This window comes from Paramacrobiotus metropolitanus, unplaced genomic scaffold, assembly GCF_019649055.1.
Source record: "Paramacrobiotus metropolitanus isolate TYO unplaced genomic scaffold, Prichtersi_v1.0 Parri_scaffold0000101, whole genome shotgun sequence".
NCBI classification, from domain to species: Eukaryota; Metazoa; Tardigrada; class Eutardigrada; order Parachela; family Macrobiotidae; genus Paramacrobiotus; species Paramacrobiotus metropolitanus.
In genome coordinates this window covers 285,804-311,143 of record NW_026570321.1, presented here as the reverse complement: position 1 = coordinate 311,143, position 25,340 = coordinate 285,804, and the positions used below count along the sequence as shown (strand labels likewise).

At 43.1% G+C, this 25,340-nt stretch overlaps 3 protein-coding genes and 1 long non-coding RNA gene across 4 annotated transcripts; 1 reads left to right on the top strand and 3 right to left on the bottom strand.

Annotated features, from left to right (window-relative positions):
* Positions 1 to 1,156: 1,156 nt before the first annotated feature.
* LOC129597196 (uncharacterized) lies at positions 1,157 to 2,729 on the bottom strand. The gene is made up of 4 exons (XM_055494663.1): positions 2,553 to 2,729; positions 2,290 to 2,442; positions 1,862 to 1,965; positions 1,157 to 1,666 (listed from the first exon to the last, which is right to left on the bottom strand). Exons 1-4 carry the CDS (start codon positions 2,727 to 2,729, stop codon positions 1,300 to 1,302), a joined length of 801 nt encoding a protein of 266 aa, XP_055350638.1. The 3' UTR covers positions 1,157 to 1,299.
* A 2,145-nt stretch (positions 2,730 to 4,874) lies between these two features.
* On the bottom strand, positions 4,875 to 5,492 carry LOC129597213 (uncharacterized). The gene is made up of 2 exons (XR_008691539.1): positions 5,248 to 5,492; positions 4,875 to 5,173 (listed from the first exon to the last, which is right to left on the bottom strand). It is a non-coding gene; the product is annotated as an uncharacterized LOC129597213 (long non-coding RNA).
* A 4,450-nt stretch (positions 5,493 to 9,942) lies between these two features.
* Positions 9,943 to 10,596, top strand: LOC129597195 (speckle-type POZ protein B-like). The gene has a single exon (XM_055494662.1). The coding sequence runs from the start codon at positions 9,943 to 9,945 to the stop codon at positions 10,594 to 10,596; it is 654 nt and encodes a 217-aa protein (XP_055350637.1).
* Positions 10,597 to 10,964: 368 nt separating this feature from the next.
* LOC129597209 (zinc finger protein Gfi-1b-like) lies at positions 10,965 to 15,656 on the bottom strand. Its single transcript, XM_055494677.1, has 4 exons — positions 14,924 to 15,656; positions 14,143 to 14,598; positions 11,779 to 12,492; positions 10,965 to 11,489 (listed from the first exon to the last, which is right to left on the bottom strand). Exons 1-4 carry the CDS (start codon positions 15,003 to 15,005, stop codon positions 11,263 to 11,265), a joined length of 1,479 nt encoding a protein of 492 aa, XP_055350652.1. The 5' UTR covers positions 15,006 to 15,656; the 3' UTR covers positions 10,965 to 11,262.
* Positions 15,657 to 25,340: the final 9,684 nt, after the last annotated feature.

Sequence of the window (25,340 nt, the reverse complement as noted above, 5' to 3'; positions counted from 1 at the left end):
AGAGCTAGTGGAATCGACTGCCTCTTCATCACCACCGTGTGCCGGAGGGAATATCCCGCAAAGCGGAGAATCTGAAAGCCAAAACTCCGCGGACGAAACGAACCTGGGAACCCGTAATCACCAGCTCGACGGAGAATCTTTGACATGGTGCTCCCAGTCTGAGACGGAAGATACGATGAATAATCGGGATTCGCAGCAAGCTGCAACACGGAGAAGTGGTCACTCTCGAAAAATTGTCCGTTGGCGAGAGCGGACGCCGGAAAGCGAGCCAAAGCGACGTCTTAGTCCCTCAGCTTCCACAGAAATGAGTCCTATAACCAGTGTTCCAATGCATACTGGATCAACGTTTTTCAGTAAGCTGCTCAAAGGCCGGCAACCGAAAATTGATACTGTAGGTGCCGGTTTTCAAGAGACTAACGCAAGTTTCAAAACGGACAGTCGGTGCGACGACATGCGTGATGTGGAGCAAATGCTAGCAGATGATATAGATAATTTCGTTAGCAGTGCCGGTTCTGCTGAAGAGAAATATACTGGTCAACAACCCAACAATACCCAGATGACCAGCGCAAGTCCTAATGAGAAATATCGTGGCAGCAAATTATGTCGAAAGACCGGAGTGGTCCCTCCAAAACGGAAAAAGAAAAACAAGAAACGTGGCAAGTCAAGTGAAGATAATCTTCAGTTTCACACCTGGCGATTACCGCATCCAGAAACGATCAAGCGTATGTACCGGCCTTTGACTCCATGGAGAAAATGGAATCCAAGGAAAAAGGTAGATGCGATCCGCTGGTTGAATGCTTACCCAGAGCTCTTTACGGAACAAACGTTTAAAGAATGGGAAATGCCGGATGAAAAGTTTTGGCCGGTATTTGTTGATGGCGTTTGGCGAATACCCCGGCCGTCGCAGCCTGCTAAACAGGCAGGAAAGCGCAAAGCCGCGTCTAACACTAAAGTCCCGGCACATGTACACGGAGTGGAATCATTTTGGGCTGACACCATTTCATCTGGGGCAAGACGAGTGACCACTAACCAGTACCGTACCAGGACAATTCAAATTGTACCGACTGCGAACTTTAACTCAGAGGAATTTTTAACATTGTTACACACATGGCAGTCGCCCGCCATAATTTCGATTGCTAAGTCTTTTATCGGCGATCCAAATTCCAAATGCATTTCCGTACTCATCATAATATTATCATGGACGTGATACTTTGATAAACACAAAGCTGATTGTAAGACGTCCTAGCACTGCATATGCAGAGTCTGTACAAGACCACACTGTAGGTCTGTCATGCCGATCTACACATACAGAGTACAGCAGGTTTCTCGACCGACTCCAAGACTGTATCGGTGGTCGGCACTTACATTGTGAAGCCCGGTATAGTTGGGAATATCCTGAGTGGCATGGATAACTAAACGCCGCCCCACAAAATTCAACACCACATTGACATCCCAGCATGCCGGCGTCATGGCCCGGAAAGGTGCTTGAGGATACAGCGCGTGACCAAAGGGATGATGCGTGCCGAGTATGTCGAACATGGCCAGAGCGTTGTGGCCGGCTATATTGTAGTATTCGGAGAATTCGGACGAAGAAAGGCCCAAGAAAGACTTCATAGTTCCGATAAAATCGCTAGTGGGACAATCCACGCCGTGATCTTTACGGTTTCTTTAAACCAATACAATACAATACAATAAATTACACTTCGTCAAGCATAATGATCAGAATGAATTTAAAATGTCAAAAAAACACAAAAAACAGAAATAAAGTGCGGAAAATCGTAAGTGCTAGGCAGAAATCTATAATCTCAAAGTAAAAAACAGACTGCCGAAAACTGAAAATGCTTTTGGTTTTTTGACTTACGCTGACTCTCGACTGGTGGCAACGGCTTCGTATGTGGGAAACAAGCGCAAAATGTCGACAGCTGATACTGGCCCCAGCTCACCGAGATTCATCGTGGCGTTACGCTAAGAAGAAGTGACGTTAAAAAGCACCGTAATTTAGATGATCTAGTCTAACTAGATTTAAATATCAGATTTAGATGATCTAATGTAGCGACTAATTACAATAGCTTATCTCTTTCGTTTATTCTTAGGTAGACTAAATACATCTACATTTAGATTACATTTACTAAAGGTAGCAGCGAAGAAATTTGCTACGGAAATGTATGGAAACTACGTATGGAAACTACGTATGGAAACTACTTGCCCGTAAAGCGGAGCATGCAACCCATTTTTATACAAATCGGTCATTATAATACATTATAATTACCTGCGGTTTTTAAGCTGTACCTTTATTTTGCATGCAGTCTTTGCCATAAGATCCAAGGGACGGGACCCGGAAAAGTTCATGGAGTCGATGGACACATTTAGCGATTTCATTCTACCGCCTAACTTTTTCAGCATGGCACACTCGAATTTGTGCTCCGTTTTCCAGTCAGAAACCTGGAAAATTAATAAAAAAACTTGAGAATGGCGCTCTCTGCAACGTTACTAAAATCGGCTACTAATACAACTGCAGCATAGCAAGGCAAACCACAGAATACTGAGCTCACTTGGCACGTTTTGTTGCAGTAGCGGTGTAGCTGGCAGCCCGAGCATATCGCCAGTTCCTTCTTTTCCTGAAAACAGTGCGCACAGTGCGTCGCATAGGCTTTCTGGTCGAATCCCCAGACCCATGGCTCACACGTCAAGATAAGATCCCCCGCGCAAAATGATCGACTGTCAGACATCGCGCAGTGCTACGGCAGATACTGGATTTACTGTGATGTCATTTACGATGCCAAATCTGGATTACGAAAACGAAAGCTCTGTCAAGCCTTTCAAAAACCAAAGCTTCAAAAATAACCGGAGACAAAACGAAGATCCAAAACTGAAATCAACGTCACGATCGATACTGCGCAAAGGGTGTAACTAAGCATCGCCCATTGGAACTGTTGGGCGTGGCGCACTCGTGGATGCACATGTGCACTGCACATGTGCAAACTTCTGTTAGATAACCGTGTGTCAGTTCATACTTCATAGTCTGTTCTGTTTAGGTAATCTATTTCGAACAAACCGACATTTTCACGCTGACAGTTTGCACGATTTTCATGACTGATCTCGGTTTTTAGTGAAATCATTTATTAGATACGGTTCGGTGTTTTATGGGTATTCTATGTTTTATGGTTTTTATGGGAAATCAGTATTTACACAATAGTTTAAACGTACAGCTGAGGTAGACTTTCTTTTTGGTTTATTGACGGTTTATTAAAACGTATGACTTTGGCAGGGTGAGAAAGCGCGCACGCGAACGCAAAAGTCTCGTCAACCTGCAAACGTGGGCAAGTCGAGGGCAAAGGTAGGGCGGCTCTTATAGCTTCGCCTTTGGAATTCAGTTTCGTTCTTGTAAGTTTCCCGCTTTTTGCAGAGTGCAGTTCGAGAGGGAATTGCGAACAAAGATAACGCTACCCAAAAGCAGTCGCCAACAGCAAGTGTGGAAACCAGTGCGAAGCCTGTGCTACCTGATTTAACGCTAGTAGGCATGATGGACAGCTATGATATAGATCATCTGCAATACCTAGATTCATATTTGTTTCTATTTGTATTTAGATAATCGATTGTCTGCTATTTAGATATCGATTACAGACATATTTAGCAGAACATTATATAGCGTTCGTTTCCAGGATTTTCTCGTACGTCTTGAACCGCTGACGCTAAGATTTGCCAAGCTACTGTGGCTACCGCAAAAAAGCGCGTGTCAGGAGGAGCCGCGATTTCTGAAAAAGTACTATGTCGTTGATCAATTGAAACCTTCCAACGGGCCCCAGGTATTGACACACAATGAAGAGGTCGACGCTTCAGCTCTGGCAACCGAACATTTGACTATGCCAATTACCGACGCCTCGATGGTAACGAATATAGCTACAACCACAAAAGCATAGTCGTTTCTGGAACTGAACACTCCAGGCGCGTACGGTTTGTGGAAATCACGGTTACTCTAAAGCAAACACTGAAACACCAACTCTTAGTTGGGAAGATCCCGCCATCACTTACGGCGACTGAAGCTGACCACGCAGAATGGCCCACCGGTGACGAAGAGTTAGACGTTCGACGGGAAACTGATGGCAATTGACAGCCGCAGACTGCCGGACGATGTTGGATGTAACCGTGACAAGGGTGAAGTGGATTGGAGTCATGTCTTTGGCCAGGTTTAGGCTGACACGGAAACCTTGGGTGCTTAACTTTTATGATCGAGTTTTATGACTGAGCTTTATGTTTATGACTGAGCTTTTGAGCCGTTTGATGAACTTCCATGTGTGCTTCACGCAGTTTATGTAGATCTGTACTAGTTTATGTAGGTTTTTTATGTAGATCATCTGAATCTAAACCTCGTCCGTTACTATGTTCAGTATATTATCGGACAGCCAAAACGGCGTTTTGCCTGTCGTATTACAGATCCGTACGGTGTTGCGCTCTGATGAAAGATCATCTCATAAAATGAAATAATCTATAATAGGTAGATTTACTGCGGTGAGTGCACAGGACGGACCACACCAGCTGAACCGAAACAGATTCCTAAAGCACAGTCGATGTACAGCTGCTAGATAATCTAGTCTTTTCAGTTTCTGTATTTTAGAGGATCTAAACAATTAGATGATTTATTGGTCATAAACTAGGACAAACTGTAGATTTTCTAGCTATGCTAGAGTATCTAGATTTGCCACACTACTCTGGTGCTACAGCACAGAATAGTACAGGATATTATTTCGTTAATATATGCGTCATACGGTTCTAGACGTCCTTTATTATCCGATATAATTGAGCGTTAAGCTTGTGCATTGTTGTTTTCATTATCATTTGGCCAATTAACATTAGTCGATAATCGTAAAACCAAATTTGTCGTTACGCGTTTATTGCCATGCTCCAGTAGCTCGCAACGAAGCAAACATTGATTTAGACACTTATACTGTGACACCGTAACAAAACTAAAACAAAGTAAAACACAAGGGCCGATTCTGTTGCCTTAACTTACACATGACGAAAATGAGAGTCTAAACGGCGTCCTCTTTTCCAGAACCAGGGCACTCTATTCCCGCACGTTTGGACGATTCTTAGCGAGAACCGCAGCACTATGTTCGCACACTTCTTTCACTTTGGCCGCAAAGGCGTCATGGTTTTTAATTCGTTGTTCAATCTGCAATACGACCGATTTTCCACACAAGGCATCTATGGAAACATATGAGCAATAGCTATTTCAAAAATACGTACCCGTTTCTGTCCCATCCGCAGATATAGCTCCTGCCGCGCACGAGCTTGGCGAATAAAACAGGCCACACGGATTTCGGTGATACTATTGGCACGTCGATCCATCGCTCAAATCTCGATTTCCGACTTCAGATTTCCGATTTCGGACTACACAATACGACACACTCTCTCTATACTTGATGGAAATCTGAAAGCAAATCGTTCGGCTAAAATTCGTAAGAGTTCTGTTCTGGGTTTTTCCCTTTTTTGTGTACATCGATTGTAAACCAACTAACTGCCGAGCTTGCAAACACACGCAGGCACGCGCAGGCGTGCAACTTGATACGTGCACTGGTGCAAAGTGCAATCGCTGCGTTGTGCGCTTTAACGCAATGGCTAATACTTTGTGTTTGCTTCCATTTTGTGATTACAACGTCCTGCGAATGTGTTCCTATTTTCTGCGTGTGGATTTTCTGCGTGTTTCTGCGTGTCTTTTCTTTTTTTTACTTTTCTGTTTTTCGGCTACTCATGGCGAATCATGGAGAATCTTCCCCCCCCCCCACCCAAGTCCAATTAACTGGTATGCCTTAGACTCTTCTTCTGAAAACGCCCTCGCGATGTCCAACGATTCAGGAGAAACGGGAACTCCCGACCCGAGTTTCCTTGTTTTTCATGACTCGTGGGTTGGCCAACACGAAGAGATGGCGCGGATGGCCGCGGAAAGGCCGCTTGACGGCGTTAAGGATTTGAAAGGCATTGCAAAAAAAATGGGCACCGCACTGCCTGAAGAGGTCCAGAAGGTTTTCGCACCGGCTTGTGCAGCCTTGACGGACTATGAGGCCATTATAACATATCTGCGGAAAGAGGTGAGTAAACTATAAATAACGCCGTACCACGGGTTTGTTAGAAATTGCTGTGCCACGTTCAGCATAGGACAGATTTTTAGATTATCTAAGGCTGGTAGATCTGCGTTTTATTAGATTATCTTTACAGACGTTCATGTGATTACCTTTTGCATTCTTTCTGAGTACTTAATCTATTGAAATAGATTATCTATTTTTATTGGAAAAATTGTTTGCGGTTTACGGTATGCTACAGATTGCGGAATTGAAGAGAAGAATAAAACGCTCATGGCGGCCTTGATGAAATCCATTGAACAGCATAGCACCGAAAAGATCGTCGATGTGGAAAAGTTCAACAAAGTCCGTACTTCCGTTGCGAACTTGATAAAATTGGTCAAGGAGTCCCACAATAGCCAGGCCATGGAAATCATGGCTATTGTTGCCGAAATCAATAAGGCATTGAATTAGGAGAATTGTGAGATTATTGAATTAGGAGAATTGTGTTGGGTGTTGTTTTGATTTCGGTTTTGTTTTGCGGGAAATAGATTCAAGAACTGGTGATCATGGCGCGGTGGAATTGTAACTGTCTTTTGTTAGATTTGTTAGTCTTCGCTTAGATGACTTGATTTGTTTGATTTGTTCGCATAGATGACTTGAATTGTGTGATGTAGTTGTGAAAATTGTAAAATTAGATGATTACATCAGTACTGCCTTCGCGTACTTCCGCATAAATGAATTAAATTAAATTAAATAACAAGCTGACGCAGCATAAACCATATGCATAATAATAAAATAATATTTAAACCACAAAAAGCCGGGCATTCGTAGTAACCACAAATTACTCCACACAAGAAAGAAAGCTGGAGCACACAAGAAAGCTGGAGCAAGATCAGCACGCACGCACGCACGTATGTTTTCGTGGCACGTTTGAGCGTTTGAGAAACACTTAATGTACTTTAGGTAAGTAATACTCGTAACAGAATATCGAGAAAATTAGACATTACATTACAGCACGTCGAAGACTGACTTTTCTAAAACTTACGATTAACTATTTTCGTTAACACCACAACTACAACCACAACTATTTTCGTTAACGCTTTTTACCGGCACGTTCTAATAATAAGTAGGCTTTAGGATTGCAATGCTAATTGTAAGTGGGGTTTGTTACTCGGTGCCCGTCTACTATGTGTCTCAAAAATGACCTCCACTGCAAAAATGTCGTTGATGTCATTACGGGGCCAGTTTCATACGGTATCCAATTCGGAGCTCTATTTGTGCATTACAAAATTCCGGTGGAGAATTTATTTCCAGGCCAACAGAAGACTTTGTGCAGCATCATAAATATACTGCCACTATCTGCGTAAGAGAACATCCCAACTACCCGGAAATTCCACCGTCAACTTGGACTGGCGAGCTGGTGGTAGGGCACTATGATGGAACGGTTACCGCTTCTGTTTATCCCCAGGGAGCCAAATCCGATCTCTGCAGTCCTGTATCCGTATTTGTAGACTGCCAAGTCAGGTAAGTTGATTGGTCGTAAAAACAAGTTGCCAAAGTATGTAAACATTCCTAATTTTTCTCCACGTACTGCGGCTTACAGAAGCACGGAAACATTTGGTATTAAAATTGGCCCGACAGGATGGGACCCGGTAGAACCAGGCAGCCTCCGAAGCCTAGTAATCAATCATCGAGCTCCATGTGGACGCGACCACTATCATCTAAAGAAAGGGTCCCGCGTATTCGTAAACCTAACCTTTAATGTCATCAAGAAACTGGACCCCAGTACGGCTGCCCATTATCGCACGGTTTGAAGGAACTCTTATACTCGCAGACGCTGTCAGATTGTATGCTAGTTTGTGAAGGTGAGGAATTCCACGTCCACCGTGCCATTCTGACTGCACAGTCGCCAGTCTTTGCAGCAATGTTTCAAGACATATGGTGGAAAAGTTATCTGGAGTGTGTAAGATTAGCGATATTACGGCAAAGGTTCTTCAAACTATGCTTCAGTTTGCTTACACAAGGTAACATTTTCCAGCTGATGGAATGTTGATCGACTTGTGGAATGCCGCGGATAAGTACGACATGAAAGAGCTTCGTGGACAATGCGAACGTAAAATGCTTCATTCTATCACCCTGGACAACGCTCTGGAATATTTCGATTTCGCTCGCGATCACGGAATGAAAAAACTTCAAATCGAAGCCGCGAAGGTGTTTGGGCAACAAACTTTGTGAAACAAACTTCTGGGAGCTGTTCGGAAATGATATATCTTTTCCGATGCCCTGCATTCCGGACTATCAATTTTCGTCTGATAAAAACAATCGCAGCTATTATTAAACAAAAATATATACCTAGTTTACTTTGTAAGACAGCAATTCAATTTTGTCCGTTGTGCTTGCGCTCAAACGAGCATGCTGTTTTTGTCTTGTACTTCTAAGCACGACTCTTGTTTTTCAATAACTGTATCTAACATATATTTTGATGAACGAACGAGGAAAGGCATACTTAAATGAAATAATCTGAAGAAAGCTGCCGCTGCGGCCTCCGCGTGCGTTGCCTTCGTGGCTGCGCTGACAGTTGTACCAATTGTGACCTTTGCGGAGCCATAGCAAGCCTAAGCCTTTAGGACATACTGAGTGAAACGTCTTTGCTTACAAATTTGTTATCAATTTCTGCGTCGAATTTCCATTCATTACGATGTGAACGCGCGTGACCTCATTTTGAAAGACAATATCATGGAATGAATCGATGTTTTCCGATCATGCTGCATGACCTACATCGCTATCCTGGTTCATTTTTCATTTTTTAAAAGGTTACATTGGCTCCGCTACCTTGTTTTCATTGTGTGTCACTCTTACTGCAAGCATCTTCACCTGGTATCTGGCATAAGAAATTACACATGCTATCAAAGAACGCAAAAGGTCAACCGGATCCGGCATGGCGTTCTTGATGATTGCTGTAAGCCTCTGAGTAGGTAACTGGGTGTATGCTGGCTCACCGTTTATTTGGTCTAGGTGGAACAGAGTTCCTAGCTGGTTACTGTGGATGGCGTGTATTCCCAAGTATCTTTGCGCCGTTTACGGTCACTTACAACGTCCAGTTAATTTGTAAGCAAACCGAGGCTACTGTTGCGTACGACAGTGAATAACTGTTTCCTCGATGGCCGTGCCCTATTTCGCCACCATTCCGACCACAGCGGTATTTACACTTCTTGGTTTTAACGAACGGCATTAACGCGCTTTGATGTTTCGCTTCGTAGTGGCCGTATTCTGTGGCTGCTGGCGACTGGAGGGTTCCAACGCATCCACGTTCACAGACCTTGCTCTCGTTTCCGGTCAGTGGGTATCCCTGTTTTTCCCCATATTACGAGTATCTTGGCATGATCACAGGAGTCGCATAATATTAATGCTAAATTTTCTCGTTGTTTTTAACTTAGGGAACAAACTGCGGTGCCATGGCAGCGATAATTCCACCATTATCTCTAAACCCGATGTTGGGTCTACAGTAGTACAATATTCCGACCGATCAGTTCGTCAGTGACGCTTGGAGTACTCGTTGCAAACGAACATACACCGCGGAAATCAACGTCGATGTTGGTGCGAGATTTCTCGATATGTCCTCGTCTGTTTGGATTGTCTCACTGACTGCTCCGGAATGCATTCAGAATCAGTTTTTTGATTCCTTAACAGCTTCGATCTTTCCAAAAGGACGTTCTGTTGACATAACCTCGGCGCACACTCTAACCGTGGAATGCCGAATTCGGTAAGGGATGCAACGAAACGGCTGAATGTTTCGGTTTTGCCGCAGTAGCAAGTACACAATCTTGATCCCGAATTACTGCTTAATTTCAGAGCGGATGCGGAAGGAACTTCATATAACATGGTCTCGGTTATACGAATTGACTCATCAGGATGGAAACAATTGCCTCTGAAAGGGGAGTTTTCGTTTTCTAGGACACAGGGCTTTCTGAATGGTCTAATACAGACGCATAACTCGTCAGACTCGGATTGTAAGCAACAACATTATTCCCTGGTTCAAGGGTTGTGTTTGTATGCTCAGCTAGTTATCCAGTTGGACGAGCCCCAGGAAGCCGCTTTCTATCGCGCTGATCTGAGAAACCTCTTACAATCAGGAACGCTATCTGATTGCCAGATAGTCTGCCAGGGAAAAGAGTTTCCTGTTCATCGAGCCATTTTGGCTGCTCAGTCGCCTGTATTTGCCGCCATGTTCCAGAACAGTATGAAGGAGACATCTTCCGGGATATGCAAGATTGACGGCATCCCTGTGGATCTGATGCAGATTGTCATTCAGTTCGCTTACACTCGTGCGCCGTTCCAAGCCGACGGTAAACTGGTGGAATTGTGGAATGTCGCCGACAAGTACGACATGCAGGATTTGTGTGCGGAATGTGTCCGGATGATGATGGACTCCATCAGGGCGGAAAATGCACTGGCATACTTCGATTTTGCGCGAGAGCACAATTTTCTTCCGTTGCAGAAAGCCGCTGCCAAAGTGTTTTGGCAGCAGTCGTAACTTATAAAAGTATACCGCTGGATCGGATCCGAATAACCTCTGTTTTGACAGTCCAACGCATTCACGTGTACAGTTTTTTGTTTGCTTTACAGTGATGATTAGCTTTTTGATACATTGTATATGCTGGTATGATTCGATCAAAATTTCATGAGCTTTATTTTTCAATGTTTTTGACCACTTCTTGATAGCCCTTCTAAAAAAGTATTATACACCTGCCTAAATGCGTCTAAGTTACAGTAGCCAACCCGGCCCAACCGTGAAACGACAATAAGCCAGTTTACTGTGATACTGCAGTTCCATTAATTCGTCAAGGATGGTAACAATTAAGTGTAGGTCTAGGTATGAACTGGCATGCCGCACTTCGGTAGAATGCATTTATTTTAAGTCAGGTATATGAGTACATATAAGGTTATACTGTATATTTTTCTCTATCCGCCATAATTCGGTATCCACACATTTTTGATTCGACTCAATACTATCGTACGTACACAGTATGAACTTGGTAATAACAGATATTGCAAACTATAAAACCGTCTTTGGAGGAGACCAATGAACATTTTGACCAGAGATGAGATCCCGCGGTCATCATCAACCCCTGCTCGCGATCGCTAATTCAAGAGCATCGGAAAGCGTTCCGATTTGTCACCGGTTGCGGCTAATCTGCCTTTAGTCCTGATCGGACTGCACGTTGTGCGGATGGTCCGGTGGTAGTTTGGGCGCGGAGGGATGCTGCGTTTCCAGGTGGCGACGAAGGTCAACTTTCCGCTGGAAAGCGCGTCCGCAGTACGAACAGCCAAACGGTTTCTGGCCGGTGTGCTTCCGGAAATGCGTAATTAGATTGGAGGACTGACTGAAGGCCTTTCCGCAAGCCGTACATTTGTGAGGCTTTTCACCTGTTGTACAAAATAATTCTGTTTTGGAAATTTTCTTGATACAATCGAGTGATTATTTAATTTTCTATCGGACGTCTACCGTGTATCGATTTCATACAGTACATGATTATACTAACAAAAACTGTGTTTTAAAAGCCGTACGAAAAATAATTAATCATGGACTACATATACTAGTAAGGAGTCTAAGGACTAAGCAAGGACTACATATACTACTTGCATATAGTATTGAAAGTATAGTATTGAAAAGACGGTAAAATCATGGCCCATTCCGTAAACGTGATGACCTTACCGGTATGGATATATGTATGCTTCTTCATATCCGATTTCTGATGGAAGCTCTTCCCACAATTCGCGTACGGGCACGCGTACGGTCGCGTATTGGAATGTATCAGCAAATGCGTACTGAGCGTTGATGACCTTTTAAAGCACTTTCCACACTGATGACACTGGAACTGCCGCTCCTGACAGTGTACGGCCTTATTGTGCTGCGTCAACGACACCGCATGTCCGAAGGTCTTATTGCACGTCTGGCACGCATAGGGTCGCTTATTCCCGGTGTGTGCCCGCCGCACATGCACCTCCAAGCCGTGCACGGTACTAAACAGCTTGGCGCACTTCTGGCACGAATAAGGATGATCCCCGCGCAGCGGTGCAACACCGTCACAGCCTGGCGAATGGGAACGGGAGGAGTCCGCTGAGGTCACCGAGCGGGGCCGGCCCAAAGTGTACGCTGGAGGGATGCCGGGTGGTGGGAAGAGGGAGGCCAGTTTGTTCATGCCCGGCGGGTGGAAGGGGAGAGGTAGGGAGGATAAGGCGGGCGGGCCGGCGGTCCTCCATTCCAGGGGTGGGTTCAAATGGGGAGGCCAGAAGAAGGCGGGGTTGGAGGGGAAGATGCCGTTCATGTTGCGGGCCCAGGGAGGGTGGGTGGTGGAGGGTGCCGGGAATGACGGACGCGGGCTGGGAGCCGTTTCATCGGCGCTAACCGATTTCTCTTTGCAGATGTCTGTATAATGACGCAAATGTTACATAATCCATACAAATGTTACATGTCATAATTATGTTGAATACTGTTCGCTCAAGTAATCATATCGATGTTAAACTGCACAGCAAACTTAATGCACAAATTGTCAAATTTATTTGTACGGTACCATACGCAACTGTAACGCTTTGGTACAATTTTGCATTATGCATCATATACAGTGGTTTTAAATTTTACTTAAAATAAGTTACGATGTACTTGGCTAAACTGGTTGATCCTCCGAAAAAACCACTGAGCAATCAGTTTATATATTTTACTATTATTCATAATGATTATAATTTAGGATGCATAGAATATTAGTATACTTTTCGTAACAGACAGCGCGTCCGGGTTAGATCAGCCTTCAAAAATATGCGCCACACCATGCGCTTTTTAATTATTAATTATTCGATCAGCTTGATTATCTATCAAATTTTCTGGGTAATTTGTGGCAAACCATTGCGCGCTAATATGTATCAATAAAAAGGATTAAATCTTTAACCTCATGGGTTTGTCACGTGTCATACCAGAACACAATTAAGTTTGTATTTCTATATACCATGCATACGTGAAAGTATGGTATGCTTTCGTGCACGTAAGTGTGCAATTATCTAACGTACGAAAATATTGCGTTATCAATCAATTTCTGCGTACATGCACTGTGTATGCACATGCTGCTGGGCAGCCGGGATCCCGCAATAGCAAAATTCGATATGCAATGACCATCTGCGCACGGAGACACAGCGGCGCATTGTGATTACAATACACTGTCTTACCACATTATTTTCTTAGATAAAATTTGGTGGTTTGCTCTAAGGGTTTTATAATGTTGACGAAGACGATAAGGTTATAGTTAACTATGGACCTTATCAACAACGCAAGAATACTGGCAGTGTGCAGGATAAATAATATTATTGTTAAGAAACAATGCATCCGTAATCAGTGTTTCGAGCATAGTTCAAATTAACAGGATTGACGGTAGCTCTTTTGCTTACTTATAAAACAGTTCCAGTCGCAGCTACCGATAAAAATTAAGGCAACAATCAAAATCCTGCTACCGTGTATCAAAAGCTAAGTGGTTTTCTAAGACATTTTTTATGTCTTGGTGTTTTTATTTTTGCTGTCTTTTGTTCTGCGTGATTCCGCAAAAGCACTGCACAAGTTAAAAAATTTATTTGACCTAACGTATTCTTTATAAGGGAATTGCAAGGGACGATTCTTTGCAGCTTTCGAATTCATTATTTTTGTAGACGCAAAGGAAACAATAAGCAAACTTAAAAAATTAGTAAGCCCAGAAGTTTCTAAATCAATACACCGAAAAGGGATAATGCATTGAAAATCATTAGTACGTGCTATGAGCAATCTGGATATTTGTAAATCCTGAACCGATTAGGTTTTGCAAGTACTGACAATGGGTAAAACATTTTGTGAATAATTTTTGCAGGCTTCTGTTCCAGATTCAAAAAGGTCAACAAAAAGTGCACTCAGTATGAGGATAATGACCGATTTTTACATAGTTTCAAAAGAAACCGTTAAAAAATTTGCTAACCCTAGTATCAAACGAGTATCTATTTGCTACATATTATGAATTTATCAGTTGCAAGTGCAAGTTGCGAGTGAGAAATATGCGCTTACGATTCTCCGGATCTTTGCCCACCGGCGAGGACGACCGTGACCGCGGCCCATTATCCGCCTGCTCCAGCGTCTCCTCGCCGCTCTGACTGCCATCTGACGGCGTGTGCTCAAAATTCCTGGGCAGATCCTCAAACCGGAACTTGGCCACTTGCGCCTTCTTTTTCTTCTTCCCGCCCTGCCGGCTCTTTTTCGTGGGCGCAGGCGGATGCGGTACGGCATGTAATGGAGGCTGATTAGACCGCAGGACGGCCGGCGTGGTCGGCACCGTGGCAGCCGCATGCATCTGGGAATTAACGGCCGCCGCGGCGTTAAACATGAAGGGCCACACGGCCGGATTGATGAAGCTGGCTGGGAAGCGTTGCCACCAGTAGTTGGCCGCGGCGGCACTCTGCATACCGGGATAATGTGCAAACATGCCCGCTGAATGATGACCGGGATTGGCCGCCTTGAAGGCTTCTACAATACACACACACAACTCACTGTCAATCGAACATTCGCGGGGACCCGAATATGTAAAATCACACACCAGCAAATACAACCCAGTGCACATATTCTTTAATAATCTAACTCTTCACCGATTGAGCAAATACAATAGCTCACAACCGGCCCCATCGCCTGCATAACAGCATCTTGGATGTATTTACATTCTACATTGATTTTTCCCAAGCATCGGCATTGTCCCTGTATAGACACTATTGCGTGCCACATAATTGGCAAGTACAAACTGATTTATTCTAACGATTGACAGCCACAACGGTGCTGCTGTGTGTGTGGTTATTACCTGCCAGCAGTTCTGGTCGCGGCATCACCATCTGGAAGGCGCTCTTCGACGCCGGACTAATCAATCCCGATTTCGACACCATATTCCGCAAAATGCAATACCCGTCCAATATATTCCTTATCGATAATAAATCGCTTCCCGTTCACAGCTGACAAGCAGCCGCAATCAAGGCAAAGGTCAGGTGGTTGAGTCGATCTCCATGCGATTGTTTTAATGATTAAAGGTCACGGATTGGAGCGCGCGCGGCCGCTACCGTACAGCGGCGCAATCAAAGAGAGAGCAGCGAGAGAGACAGACCGACCAAGTGTTTACCATACGGATGATGATACCGCAGGATGGATTATATACAGCCCGCAAATCAGTATATACGTGGAGATTGTGGAGCGCGGGATCGTCAAATCCGTCCGTCAGTGTATGCAAAACGGTTTGTTAAGAAATGTTGTGCTTTGAGATTGGGCGAACGACGCTGCTTGTTGGCTGAGTACGAACGATGCAACAGCGTCATGTACAGATTAACGGGAGGGAAGTGATTGGTATATGTGACGCGGCGCTTTGCACTGGTAGCGGGCATTTAAATCATGACCGTACCTCTGGGGACGCTCGTACGTATTGTGCTCAATCCACACACATACAAACACGCGGCGGACAAGGCGGTTCAATGCGGCCCGGCAATGTCCAATCTGTGATTTGCAGCAGTCTGTACGTGCCATTATTTCTCCCTGGCATTCTTCTGCATCCCTGTCTCTTTCTCTCTTGAGTTGCGTCGCTACTGGTAGATGCGGCATGACTGACGTCAGTGCTCTGTGTGTGTGTTGTCTTATCGGTGTTTAATGTACGCAGATGAGACGGCCAATCAGATTTCGTCCTTTCTCCGCTATACGGGTAAATAAAGTCAGACAAATGTTTTCACTTTGCTGATTAGTCAAAGTTTACCTTTCGCACCGCTTCCGGAACGCAAATTCTCTTGAGTGTCAGGAAAGATCTCATCTCAAAACACCGAACCAAACTGGTTATTATGAACGCTTGTTTTATTATTATTGATGTGTTTTTTGGTTGAGGTAAAAATATTGTCGAAAGCCCACCGTTAAAACTTAAAATGTCAAATATAATTGTCGCAGATGACGTGGAAACTAAACATCAGAAAAAAATACCAGAAAGATACCCTGTACACAGTGTACAGAGTCTTTAAAACTGCATACAACAAAGTTTGACCAAGGCAAATCTTAACATCAAAACCAGAAATAGTCTTGTGATTGTAGTAAATCTGTTCACCACCTATTGTAATTCGGTTTGTGTGTTTCAAAAATATAAAAATAAAAAGAAACATCATTAGATTGAAATTTAGTGGTATAGAAACACGAAAACCATCTTTATGGAAGTTTGGCTTCTTTTGCGGAGCGCTTGTTCGCGTCGATTATAGTTTTAGTGAGCTTTCAGTTTAAAACGACAGTCAATTCACTTATTGTTCAGCACATCACTGCCCGAAAACGATGCACTGATAAAAACCGCATTCTGGTCAGTTTCAAGCCTGATTAACTGTTCAAACTTGCTTTCAATCTAGACTATTAAAAAGTTTGACCCCGCTAATAGCGGCTAGCCATAATCAGTAAAAACAAGCCAGCATTGATATTCCGCCAAAGCAGGAAAATGCCGGTCGGGGGATGTTTTAATTTCCGCTGATGGACGTCAATGTTATTCCGTTCCCGGGATTGGAAAATGCGTATGCAGTGCCGGTGCGGTAACAGGCATTTTGTATTTGCATACGCCGTGCTGTATTCAATCAGATGGGACAAGCCGAGCCGGGAGTGAGTGGAGTGTAAAAATGTAACCGACCGATTGGCAAACATGTAAGCGCAGAATGTGGAAAATGGTAAATAATTTAAACTAAGCGCTGCGCGCGGCAGTTGCACATGCCGGCATTGTAAACACTTCTCCACTGACTAAACGCTAACGATGCCGAGTGGTGCGCGGCCCGTGGATCGGGGAATCAATTAAGCAAATCCCTTTATTCCCAAACCGCACGCCTCCAATTCCCTCAGCAGAAATCATCGAATTTCCGCTTAGCTTTCTTTTTCCACAACAACCACGAGCATACAAACTCTAACGATTTTCTGCCACGGCTGCTTCACCATTTTGTATTCATGGTGAATGTCTGTACAAGCGCATTCTCTAAACTAAATACAGCTTCTGTTACCGGCAATAAGTGCTGCAAAACGCTATGCTGGAATGTTCTGTTAATGTCGTAAATTCTAATGGACAACAACAAAAAATAAAACATTTACAGTTTAACCGTGTCAGTAATCAGCTGGTCCGCTATTTTGGGCTTCCAGGAAATTTCAGCAAAACCAGCTGGGTCGATCATACGAATGGTAAAAAGGAATTCAAATCAGACTTTAGTAAGTACTGTATATTATTGCTGTTTGCAGGTTCTACAAACTTATGTTTGAAAAGCATTTAAATATGGGTTTGCCTTCCCAATGCCAATATAGGGAGATATGTAGTTTAAACAAGAACAATTATGCGAGTAAATATTGTGCTCGTAGCAAAGACCAAATATGTGTTCTTCAAAATATCGTGATCTGATTTTGAGTTTCTTTGTTTATCAAGATACGTACCAGTATAACTGAAAATTATGGAGGTTGCAAACTCTTACATGAATACGAATGGAAAATATATCGAGCGTGCATACTGTATTATGTACATTCATCGAGCGTTGAAAACAAAATAAAGCCGTACATTCACGTACAAATGTGCTACTGTAAATTCTGGCTGCTTTCCAGTCACGTAAGACGCAGAGATTCTTCCTGTCACTCTTTGGCAAAAATAACTCCACAGGAAAACACAAATTCCCTGGTGTGTTCCTGCTGTTTGACAACGCGCGCCGTCCGTGTTCCTGTTTGGGGAAACACTTCACATGCGCCAGCTTGACACAGACCGTGGGTAAATTAAGCGGTGCGGACGCTTGTAACCGGCATGCCGGGCTAGTATATATCCATTAAGGCTGGCATGTTGGCATAACAGTAGGACGCGATTGTCAAATTTGTTACTCTATCCGGGACCACTCAGGTTTCATTTAGTTCCTTCCCGGCCCCACTCAGACGTATCCTGTGCAGCGGGGTAACGGTGATCAGTTGAATGAGTGTCGCGGGTTGCAGCGCAAAACGGAACTAATAGCTTTTCCATGGCGTCTGTTTGTGTACCTGTTAGCTGCAGCGGCTTATCGCACCCTGCACCGGCTAATGCAAACAGTTCTTTTAACCTTTTCCGCAATTTAACCGATTTAGGCGTTTCACAGCTTCCATCCACTTGTGTCATAGTTAGCGCTAGTGCGCGCGCGCTTCTCCGCCACTTCAGCGCAATTTTTCCCTTAAACCTGTCTTTTGTATAACCGTACCGTATAACCTCTGTACAGCGCAGCCTCGCACAGCTGCATCCGGACTCACAAAGCACAGCTGCAAAACACTACATAATACGATCAAATCACACACTGAAATTCCGTGACCTTTACCAGCGATTCTGTTATTCCAGTTATTAAAAGGCCACAAGAGCTGTTTTTAATTTTAATACAGAATTTCTAGAGTTATACTTGTATAATTTTAGCACCTGTTTATTGCTGTTTTACTAAAGTAACAGCCTCCAAACGGCCTTTGTGGTGGTACACAGATTTCAGACATCACAAACGGCGAAAATACATATTCCCATTTGCCATCAGATTCTTCAGATTTTCATTGATTTCTCAGTTCACACAGAAGGTTATAAGCAGGCAGAATGCGCTTAATTAATAGGTTGTACGACGCACCCACCAACCAGTCGGAAGGCGGGCTGCACAGCGTCTAGCTGGCCACATGTCACTTGGCCGTCCGCGTTGTCTGGCCAGATTGAGCGGTCATATATGCATAACGAGCTGAATGGAGGAAGCGAGCTGTACCAGCGGCTGACAATAATCCGTAAGCCAATTACCGCCAACAGATTTACAGCGGACAGTCGCCTCGACGTACATGTACACGGCGTCTCTGACCAACCGGCTAATTGCTATTAATTAACCCGCTTAATCCCATAATTATCCCCCTTCCCATTCGGCTACATTTAACGTAAAGTCAATTCACTTCCTGTCTTTGGGTCTATTGTGGTACACCTGCCGTGCCGGTCAATCCGGCGGTTGTAATTGACTTAGCGGCCAAATTATGGGTTGCACTGATTTTAGCCCCGTTGACCATCCTGTTGCCAAGATTAATTAATTGACCCTTTGCACTTTCAGTCGATTGTGTTGAGTGCTGCACCTAAACTGATGCGACAAAGTCAAGAATTTAATTAGATACTGATTTATATACCATAAGGGTGAGCAGCAAACATAGAATTCGGGGTGCACCGCAACTATCCAGCATGTCACAGCAGCAAATTAATACATTTTAACCTATTTTATTCAAATTCTTTAACGTTGACAAATTTTTTTACAAGCAGCAAAATCATAATAAAAATTTCTGAATTCGTCGTTACATGGTATTCTGGCTAGCAAGTAGGCTAAACCGAAAATTCTCTGAAGAAACTTGTACCTGTCTAAAAATATCGATCAGCCGGTTGTACCGACGCTTGTTTATTGTACAGTAGTTTGCCGGGAAATTGTCCACGTAATTGTTTAGATCTATTGTCCAGCAGCGCGGCTCTTTTTGCAGCTGGTCGCAGGTGAGCTTATGAATGATAGATAGACGCGCGATTCTTTCCCTTCCCTGGCAAATGTCCATTGATTAGCTGTTCACCTCCAGCGTGGGTCATAATTAAGGAGAGCACTGTTAGCTATATTCCTCCGCCACTGCACTGACTCGACCTCTGTCATCCAGGCACGCGTCCGAGCGTTGTTATGATACGCCGGTATACAGCCTGACATACCGGCAGAATCGCCATTCCCCGCCACATGGGCATTGCATCCCTTTGCAATCACGCACCGAGTCCATATATGTCTTCATCCAAGCCGGGCAGGGACAGGCCAAGGGAAACACGGCACATGCAATCCGCACCTGTCGCTATTCCAAACTCTCTCCCTATTTCTTTCGCATCCAAACGGCCCTGTTATGCTGCCAATCTGGCTTTTTCTCAGCTTAAATTACGGCTTTTCAAACTGAGGTGGGATTGTGTCGGCTTTTTCCAGATTGTGTTTATTTCTTGAGGTAACTTAACGGTTCCGTCTCCAGCTTCCCATTTTTTCAAGCTAGGCCGAAGTAACGTTTTTATTTTCAGTAAAGCAAAGAATAAAGTCGGAACTTTTTGCCAGTACGGTCCGATTATTGTGATCGATAGGGCACGCTACGCTTTCTGAACCCAGCCAGCAAATCGCTCTGTTTACACCAATATTAAAACAATTTAAAGAAATGCTTTGCGACAACTAGACATAAGGTTTGAAGGGTTTTCCACAATATATGATTCGCATTAGCTCTAATAAAAATAATATTATCCAAGTTAGTAAAGAACGAGGTACATAATTATATAATATATTATATGCTTATAGTACACACATATAATATGATATATGTACCTAGAAAAGGAACATTACTGTTGTAACGCATATATGCTACTGGTTTCCCTGTGCCGTATTGATTGTTCTAAGTATGATGTTAATAAAATTCTCGCAGGTTATTAAACCGTCAGAATACATAATCTGCGGTCTGCAATTGAACCCGGTAATCCTTGTAAAAATGTTATAACAAGCTTTCTACATAGAAGTGATTGAGTGAACATGGCTGAGTGCAGCGCGATAGCGGCATGATAACGGCACAGAGCCAATCTCTCCAGCGTCGGATAATATTTTCGCAATTCCTTATCAGGTGGACACAGAAAATGTACCGTTTTCTGATTTTCCAAAAGCTGTTATGCAGCGCACTGCTCAAATCAAGGCACCCGCGAACGGGACCCGCGATTGCAGCTGTCACCGTGTGTTGATTCAAGGTCTAGACACCGTGCAGCTCAAGTCCAAATCAGTTCCCGCAAAGAATTCTGATTGTGCGCCGGCTGCATATAAATACACAAAATATGTTCTCGTGTTTGTCGCATCTTATCCGGACCGTTCCTTATCGGTGTGTTTGTTTGCCGGATTTTCGATTCTGATTTGCAGGTTGTGTGCTGCTTTGACAGTGTCGGCGTTCGCCGGTAATTGTTCGATATGAGAGGTTAGGAGAATCGAAGTAATTATGCAGTATAAGCGCACAATTAAAAAGCAGCGATAACGGGACAAAGTAATTATTCTGTGAATTAATGTTAGAGCACACGTATCGCAAAGACAATGTGCATTGTCCATTGATTACTTGATCTTGTGATTTGGACTTCTGGAATCTGGTGCAGTGTTATAGTGGTGTCACTGGTGTGTACGGCTTCGATCGATATTTTTAATATAAGATAAAGCTTATTATAACTCCAGTTAAAAAATTATCTTGAATTTAAGGTTTTGGATTGTATCGGGTATTCAAGAACCATAAGACATAAAAAACAAAATCGTGATGCATATAAAACCATAATCGTAGTGCATATCATATAATATACATGTATATAAATATCCGCGTATATTTCTTTTATCTGTCTTATTCTTTTAATATATGAACATCGTCTCCTTCATATGTAACACGATCCTGTATTTACATAAGTGCATCACATACAGAGCGATGCTGAGATACAAGTAAGCTAACTGGATGTTTTAACTACTTTTAATAAGCTTGCCTAAGTATTTGCATGTATGAAGTTCGCACTGTACTGAAGATTCGTAGTACTCGTACGGCGCATTAAATGTTTATATATGCAGTATGCAGATTTTGCATTAAATGTTTCTGTGGTCTTTCTTGTATTAGGGTGTTCAAATATTGCACCGAAGTGGCAAATCGAAAAAGAACACATGAAGTGTCATTTCTAGCAATATTTAACGGTTGTTAGAAGGGAAAACTCTATGCCATATCGTGTAATGAACGCTGACTGAGAGAGGAAATAAAAAAGTCGGCGATCATGACCGCGTTTATCAGGCACAGTGCGCTTTTTACGTGGATCGCACACGGCCGTCGAAATTGGACACTAGTCCTGTTAATAGAGCAGCGTGTAATTGATAAATATCTGCAATTCCGGCAGATTAGCCGGAATTACAAATGTCCGTAAATCATGATAATTGCCTAAGCCATATGGATTGGGATGGACAGCTTAGGAGAACATGCCAGCGGAAGTCAATGTGGGAAATCGTTAACGTAAATTAAAACGACTGTGTATTTGCCGGCTCCGGGCCGCATCGCCTCCCTCACTCTGTGCTCCTTCGCATTGTACCAGTATACGCGCCACTTTTCTGGAACCCACCGCTATGCATGCATAGAGATTACCGAAATTATTTACTGGACTGTATTATGTTACGAGTAATGTTACAAAAAATATGATTGTATTACTGCACGCATGGTTCGTATTCGTATTATACTTCGTAGGTTATAACCATACGCAGTGAATCTTACACTATACGTTGCATGGCAGATACCAGTACTGGCAGTACACTACGGTAAATGGTACCAGTGTACACTACTCTAAATATACTTCGAAGTATACAGCAAAACATGACCGAAAAGTGGGATCCTTACAAACTTGATTCTTTAAAGAACGTAAAAATGTACATATAAATTATAAAGTCAATTGAAAAACATAACTGATTGGTGTTATAAACATCGTCCAGTTAACTTTACACTGCATTACACTCGATCTCTCCGTCACACAGCGAGGCCGAGTGGTGCATCATTAGTGGTGGAATTGCTGATCATGATGCCGTCATTAAAGTGCAATTTAACTGATTAGTTTTCTCAACAGGAATCCCCGGGGGCCCATCACTTGCCACTTAATTCTGACAGCCGGCAGAATCCCCGGCCGGGACTAAGCAAATCTGGTGTGCTGCTGCCGCTTACATATACGACGAACACGGGAGCGCATATATTCCCGTTTATGCGGTGCAGCGCTTAGGAAAATCAGCATTATTGACTCCCGAAGCCGGTCTATCTATGCGGCAACGGGATGCGGCTGATCCCGGCTTGATCAGCCGGCTCAAAGTAAACACACACGACACACACATCCACTGACTCGAATTCTTATGTACGCAGCTTTTCACGTTTTATAATGTCGTGTTGCACAATGCGAATGTGTGTGCTAAGTGTTGAATGTACGTTTTAAAGGTTTGTTTATCCAATGCATTTTAACACATTTACACTCGAGGGATAGGATGACTGGAAATACGTCAAAACATTCATGTATTTTTGTTGAACCTCGCTTCAAATTAAAATGGGTAATTTGCTTATGACTACTTAAGCAATTTTTTAAAGGTTACAGCTGCAATTTTTATTTTCATGTTACGTTCTCCTAACTTAAGAAATTTTGCAATATCAGAATAAGGAAAAGAAAAAAATTGCAATGAATTTTTATTCAACCTTGCTAGAATATAAAGCGATTAGTTTTCTTATGGATACTTAGGAAATTTTTAAGGTCACAGTTGTTATCTTTGATTTAAATTACGTTTGTCTAAGTTAGGAAATTTTGGAATAACGGTTTTTCGTCGCATTTGTATATCTTAATAAAATACAAAGCACGATAAGGTCATCAAGGTGAACGCTATGATTGAAATATACAGAACGCAAATTTGTCCAAATTACTTTATTTTCCATTATGTATATTATTTTGTTAGTTGATGCTGTCGATTGTCACGAATTTGTGTTGCGGAAAATGAGTTGACTCAATTAATTTGTATTTGACCCCGGTTGGATCCACATGGCTGACCGGATGTGGCGCTCGGATGACAAACACACTGTCCAACGGAACAATACCGGTACCGCGCATATCACCATTAACGCATGCCCCTGTTGACCGCGCCTCGGCCACTTAATTGACCGCAGCAGCCGTGCTCCTCTTTATCCGCTCCATTATCGCGCGGAGGATGCCGTCGTCAGCTGCATTTTAATTTTAAACACACTCCAACTCGAGCGGCTGTACATGCTGTATGTATCAGCGTAATTGAGGACAAAAAGGTTGCGATGGAATTGTTGACAGAGTGGAGGCAGCCCGAGTAAATTACCACGGACAATACGCGCACAGGTTAACCGGTAATTACACAGCGATGGCTAATCTAACCGGGCTCAACTACACCTGGCCCCGTGCATCGACATACATTGATGTATATATATGTATACGCATTATATTTCGGTTATACTTATGAATATAATTCGTTTGTGTACAATCATAATCGGGAGCATGCAGCCGCGGCCAGTTGCCTTTTGCCCGCGACAGTTGACCATTTTGACAATGACTGCGGAAGTTGGCTGTAGGTGGCTGCCCTGTATGGCGTTGTTAATTTTCAGTTGTTACGATATCCGCTCCACTGAGCAGGTTAATCAGCGCTTCTGCTGCCAGTGTAAGATCATGTTCGGCAGAATCTTAAACCAGTACTTTATGGAAATTCAGCCTAAACAAAAATTTAAACTTTGGAGTGTGCAATGCGTCATTAATGGTTCTAGAGCAAACGGAAATTACAGTATCTAAAGCTTACCGGAAACGGCCGTAACAATTTAATTAACTGATTCTGGCACGCACAAATAATACATATCCAATTAAAAATTACCGAAATCTGACGTCCGCAGTTATCTAAAAGCACTGTCCTGACGCAATCCCAAAAGCGAAATCAAAACATCTTTTAAGGAGCTCCGTTCAGTTATTCCTTGCGTAGTTATTAGTATGTCGCAGCGTATGGGCTTTCAGTCTTCCATACTTGATACTAGCCGTTCTGCTAACCGCGCTGGCCTTGCTTAAAGTAGTCAATGTCAGATTGAACTCAATGTAAGTTTCTTTAAAACCTTACAACCAATTTTTAACAAAGCTTACCCGGTATTCTGAATATTTTTTAAACATCTTGTGTGAGTTCCTGCGAATGTTAATACACAACAGAGTACTGAGAACCAGCTAACATTATAGTATTATACCAGCAGCGACAGACAGGTACTGTATGTATGTACTCTGTATATAGATATGATAATACAGATATATGTACATATTGTCAATGAGTAGGACTATTCGCCATTAAAGTGGCTTGCACAGTGACAGTGTTGTAAAAGTATTACGATTTTTTGAAATCTTCCGAAAGATTGTTTAATTGCTGCTGCCTGCGTCGAATATTCCTGAGTCTGAGAATTTCTTTCCCCCTTAATGTAAAAAGTCTCGCAATTTAGAGCAAAAACTGAAAATATATGCCGCTCTGCAGTATGGCGTTATGTCGTTGTATTACAGTAGTAAGAAGTAAGAACTTAGAAGGTACATAAAGTAACACGAAGCAACACATAAAGTACTTTACGAGTTTTCGAGATCATTGACCCAGGGAGAAATCGCACCGCGCTTAATTAAATATTTTCGATGGATGGTGCTCGCAAAA

Excerpts from the sequence above, each read along its gene's own strand:
- LOC129597196 (XM_055494663.1), bottom strand. The coding sequence starts at position 2,729 with ATGTCTGACAGTCGATCATTTTGCGCGGGGGATCTTATCTTGACGTGT. Across the intron at positions 1,966-2,289 it reads AGACTGCATGCAAAATAAAG|CGTAACGCCACGATGAATCT; the intron begins GTACAGCTTAAA and ends ACTTCTTCTTAG. Across the intron at positions 1,667-1,861 it reads GCCACCAGTCGAGAGTCAGC|AAACCGTAAAGATCACGGCG; the intron begins GTAAGTCAAAAA and ends ATTGGTTTAAAG.
- LOC129597195 (XM_055494662.1), top strand. The coding sequence starts at position 9,943 with ATGGTCTCGGTTATACGAATTGACTCATCAGGATGGAAACAATTGCCT.
- LOC129597209 (XM_055494677.1), bottom strand. The coding sequence starts at position 15,005 with ATGGTGTCGAAATCGGGATTGATTAGTCCGGCGTCGAAGAGCGCCTTC. Across the intron at positions 12,493-14,142 it reads GGGCAAAGATCCGGAGAATC|ACATCTGCAAAGAGAAATCG; the intron begins GTAAGCGCATAT and ends GTCATTATACAG. Across the intron at positions 11,490-11,778 it reads GCATACATATATCCATACCG|GTGAAAAGCCTCACAAATGT; the intron begins GTAAGGTCATCA and ends TTTGTACAACAG.